This window comes from Mus caroli, chromosome 11, assembly GCF_900094665.2.
Source record: "Mus caroli chromosome 11, CAROLI_EIJ_v1.1, whole genome shotgun sequence".
Lineage (NCBI taxonomy): Eukaryota > Metazoa > Chordata > Mammalia > Rodentia > Muridae > Mus > Mus caroli.
The window spans coordinates 56652586-56656901 of record NC_034580.1 but is presented as its reverse complement, the minus strand read 5'-3'; the positions used below and the strand labels follow the sequence as shown (position 1 = coordinate 56656901).

Here is a 4316-nt window from a genome sequence, read left to right as displayed (position 1 = left end):
AAAAAAAAAAAAAAAGAATTTAAAGATTTAATATTTTTGTGTGAATGTATGGCATATGCAGCTGCTAATGGGGGCCAGAAGAGAGCACCAGACTCCATGGGACTGTAGAGGTAGCTTTTAGTCACATGATATGGGTGCTGGGAACTAAACTTGGTACTGGAAGCACTCTCAACAGCAAGCCATGTCTCCAACCCATCATGAAGGATTTAAATCTTTTATTCAGAGTCAATAGATTGCATTGTGACAGATTTATTACTATAGAAAATGTATATTTACGTACCTAAGTAAATTTGTTTATACATTGTATGGTAGGTCTTTGGACGTTTCCACTGTGAGGCATATTGTTTTGTGTTATCACAACTACTTTATAAAGCCTTCTCCTCGGGTTTCTACAGAAGAGTCTTCTTCCAAAGCCACTCCTGGGGCAGGGGCTGGGGGTTTACTCACCCTGCTGCCACCCCATGCTATTAGCCTGTAGCCTCTCCATGTTCTGTGATGTCACTGGATAATGATTACAAGAGGGGAAACATGACTTCTTAAAGACGTCTTCCCTTCTGAGAGAGTCTATGTGGGGCAGGGGTACTGTGGCCATGAGAGTTAAGGGGAAAGTGACACTACTACGTAGAAATCCCTAGAGTAGATGGCCATAGGTGCCACACAAGGATTTCACTTGTCGTTAGTGTGTTCATGAGCTGCTTGGTATGAAACTTGAACATTTTTTCCTAGGTATGACCAATGTCAAACGAAACTTATTTTTTGGTCTGTAAAGGGCATTTGCATTTGTTGAGCGCCTCTTTTCTTGTTCAGAGCTGCACTGTAGGAACCTTGACTAGTAAAAATAGGAAAGAAAAAAGGAAAAGATACCAACAATAAAAGCACAAATCAGTTTTCTTTAACAGATCAGTTTGGTTTTTTTAAGAAATTTATTGTCATTTTAGATTTTACTTGTTATATTTACAAAAGAAATACATGTGAATCCCAGGCTTTTATTTTGTACCCTCTTTAACAGCTCAATTATCTTAATGGAATGAAAAGGTATTTGATTTTTGTCTGTTTAATTATTCATGTGATTCCTTTTCTACCAGCTAAAGGAACTCTGAGTGAAGATACTATCAGAGTGTTTCTCCATCAGATTGCGGCAGCCATGCGAATCCTGCACAGCAAAGGGATAATCCACAGGGATCTCAAACCACAGAATATTCTGTTGTCTTATGCCACTCGAAGGAAGTCAAGTGTCAGTGGTATTCGTATCAAAATAGGTAAATAACCATGTCTTGCTTCATGGAAAGGACATTTAAAAAAAGATTTGTTTGTTTGTTTGTTTGTTTATTATATGTAAGTACACTGTGGCTGACTTCAGACACTCCAGAAGAGGGCATCAGATATCATTACGGATGGTTGTGAGCCACCATGTGGTGGCTGGGATTTGAACTCAGGACCTTCGGAAGAGCAGTCAGTGCTCTTAACCGCTGAGCCATCTCTCCAGCCCCCGAGTACTTTTACATCATTTTAGTTCAGACTTGTTAGACTAATGGATTTTATTAATGCCATTTTGAAATTGTTACAGGACTCATTGAGATCTGTTTAGATATGTGACTCTTTATTGTCTATTAAGGGCCAAATGCAAAGCCTGCTTCCCTGTAGAGGGGAACTGATGCAGTATGCTTTCAGGCAGCAGGTTCTGATCGTGACTCTACAGTTCTGATTCTGACACAGATGTCCAAAGGATCTTACTCAGCCTCTGCTGATGCTTTTAGTGCTCTGGCAGTGTGTGAAGCTATTAGTAAAGAGAATTCAAATTCTAAATGTGGTATTGATGCTTAATGAGAGCTGTGTTAATTAATAATTTAATGTAAGTAGCATTTCCATTTGCAAAGATTGAGGATCCTTGGTTAAAAGCCAGTAGACTTACATAATTGACAGTTGCTACTATTTTTAACTTCTTTAAATTGAGATATCTACTTGTTTTCTTTTGGTGGACAGAGTTTTTCAATAGACAGTTCTTTATTTTCACAGTTCTTTGTGCCTTCTGTGTCTTACAGAATTACTTAGTATATGTAATATATGTAAAGTGTTGAACAAACTGTCATTTATTCTTTTTTGTTTAACTTTGTGAAACAGCTGATTTTGGTTTCGCACGGTACCTACATAGTAACACAATGGCAGCGACACTGTGTGGATCCCCAATGTACATGGTGAGTGAGAAGAACTTCAGTACCTGATCTGAGCAGTGATTTATATCGCTGTTGTTAATTATGTTAACAATAATGAGATCACACAGAAATCTTGTTTGGTAGACTTAAAAGTTGTTTCATGTTTGGTTTTGGGTCTTGAATCTTTTTAAATTTTATTGTTTTATGTGGATGAGATTTTTGCCAACACAGAGGGTATCAGATCTAGAACTAGAGTTTCAGATGTAAGCCATGTGGGTACTGGGAATTGAACCTGAATATTTTGGAAGAGGAGCCAGCACTCTTAACTGCTGATCCATCTCTCCAGCCCCCTATTTTGTTTGTTTATACTTATTTATTTATAAATTGGGTCTTGAATGACCTAGAACCCACTTTGTAGACCAGACTGCTCTCAAACTCCCAGAGATTCATCCTATCTCTGCCCTCTAAGTGTGTGCCGCCATGCCTGGCCCTGTTTTTATATTTTATTTTTAAAGATTAACTATTTTAGAGATCTCTGTGTATTGGTAATGTTGTTGTTATTGTTGTTGTTTTTGTTGTTGTTGTGATAAAATACCAGAACCAAAAGCAGCTCATAGAAGGGAGAGTTTATTTTGGCTTATGGTTCCAGAGGGGAGTCCATAATGGCAACACAAGCATGGCAATGGCAGCCAGAGCAGGGAGCTGGCTGATCAGTCACATTATGTCCATAAACAGGATGCCAAGAAGTTAACAGGGAGGAAGAAGAGAGAACAGGAAGTGGGGTGAAGCTGTTAACCCTCAGAACCCACCTCTAGTGACGTACTTCCTCGAGCAGTGCTCCACACTGTGAAAGGTCATAATCTCCCCAAATAGCACCATCATCTGGGCCTATGTGAGCCTTTCTCAGTGAGGCCACAGCACCCTCAGAGCCACTGAAAATAAAACTTCAACTAATACTGTCAAAGTATACTCAAATGTGCAGTAATTAGGAATTCTTATAAAAGCTGGCTGGTGGTGGCTCATGCCTTTAATCTCAGCACTCGGGAGTCAGAGTCAGATCTCTGAGTTTGAGAACAGCCTGGTCTGCTAAGTAGTTCCAGGACAGCCAGGGCTACACAGACAGACCCTGACTCAAAAAGCAAAACAACAGCAACAAAAAAGAATACTTACACATGCCTTTTGGGTTACCTCTTTTTTCATAAGATAGACTTATATCTTATACATGATATCTATCTAACAAGTTTCTTATATTGTAGAAGTTATTTTTTAGCTCTGCACTTAATGCTGAAAAATAATCTTAGCTATTTATTTAACCTTTGATATAATGTATAGTATGTTATGAAACTTATGAACTAATGTGAAGTATTAAGCTTGGAAATAATTATGGAGCTGCAGAATTATATGAAATAAATAAATCTGACTATCAGGAGAAAGAAGCAGCATGATTTATGTAGTAAGCTCCAGTCCAGCCCAGGTTACACAGTGACACAGTGAGACCCTGCCTCAAAACAAAACAAATTCCTATGTCAGTTTGAAGTTTGTACCCTCTTATGTAAAATTAACTTTGAGTATTGGCAGATGTCTGTAATCTCAGAATGCAAGAGGTTGTGATAGGATCTTTGTGAATTCCAAGTCAGCCTAGACTGATTAGCAAACTCAGTCTCATAAAGTCAAAACATTTAGAATCTGCTCTGAGGTAAAGAGAACTAGTAATGAAAAGTCTTGTGGGTTTTTTTTAATGACATTTACTTTTTAAATGTATATGCTTATATAAAATAAACAACACTTTAATAGAAGTCTAAAACTTGCTAAGTATGAAATTAGGTCAAGATCCAGGCTTGGTGGCCTATGCCTATAATCCCAGCATTTAGGAAGTGGAGGCAGGAGGATCAGAAGTTAAGGCCAGTCTGTGCTATGTATACCAAGACTATGTCTCAAAAAATAAAAAGAAAAAAAAACTAACTTAACCTTGATCAAAGTATTTTAACTGATTATTTAAAAAGGTTGACTATCTGGGGATGTAGCTCAATGATGCAGGCCTTGGGTCCAATGACCTGAACCATGAGGAGGGTAAAAAGGTCCAACTGAGAGATTTACTAGGAGAGCCAGAGAGAGAGAGAGAGAGAAAGAGAGAGAGAGAGAGAGGGAGAGAGAGAGAGAGAG

At 38.3% G+C, this 4316-nt stretch overlaps 1 protein-coding gene across 4 annotated transcripts in view; it reads left to right on the top strand.

Annotated features, from left to right (window-relative positions):
• Ulk2 (unc-51 like autophagy activating kinase 2) overlaps positions 1-4316 on the top strand; it is an 85867-nt gene that overhangs the window by 21147 nt on the left and 60404 nt on the right. For all 4 annotated transcript variants that reach the window (XM_021175563.2, XM_021175564.2, XM_029483193.1 and 1 more), the window contains 2 exons: positions 1086-1259; positions 2122-2195. In XM_021175563.2, the coding sequence (XP_021031222.1) occupies positions 1086-1259; positions 2122-2195 (248 nt within the window). The remainder of the gene's footprint in view (positions 1-1085; positions 1260-2121; positions 2196-4316) is intronic.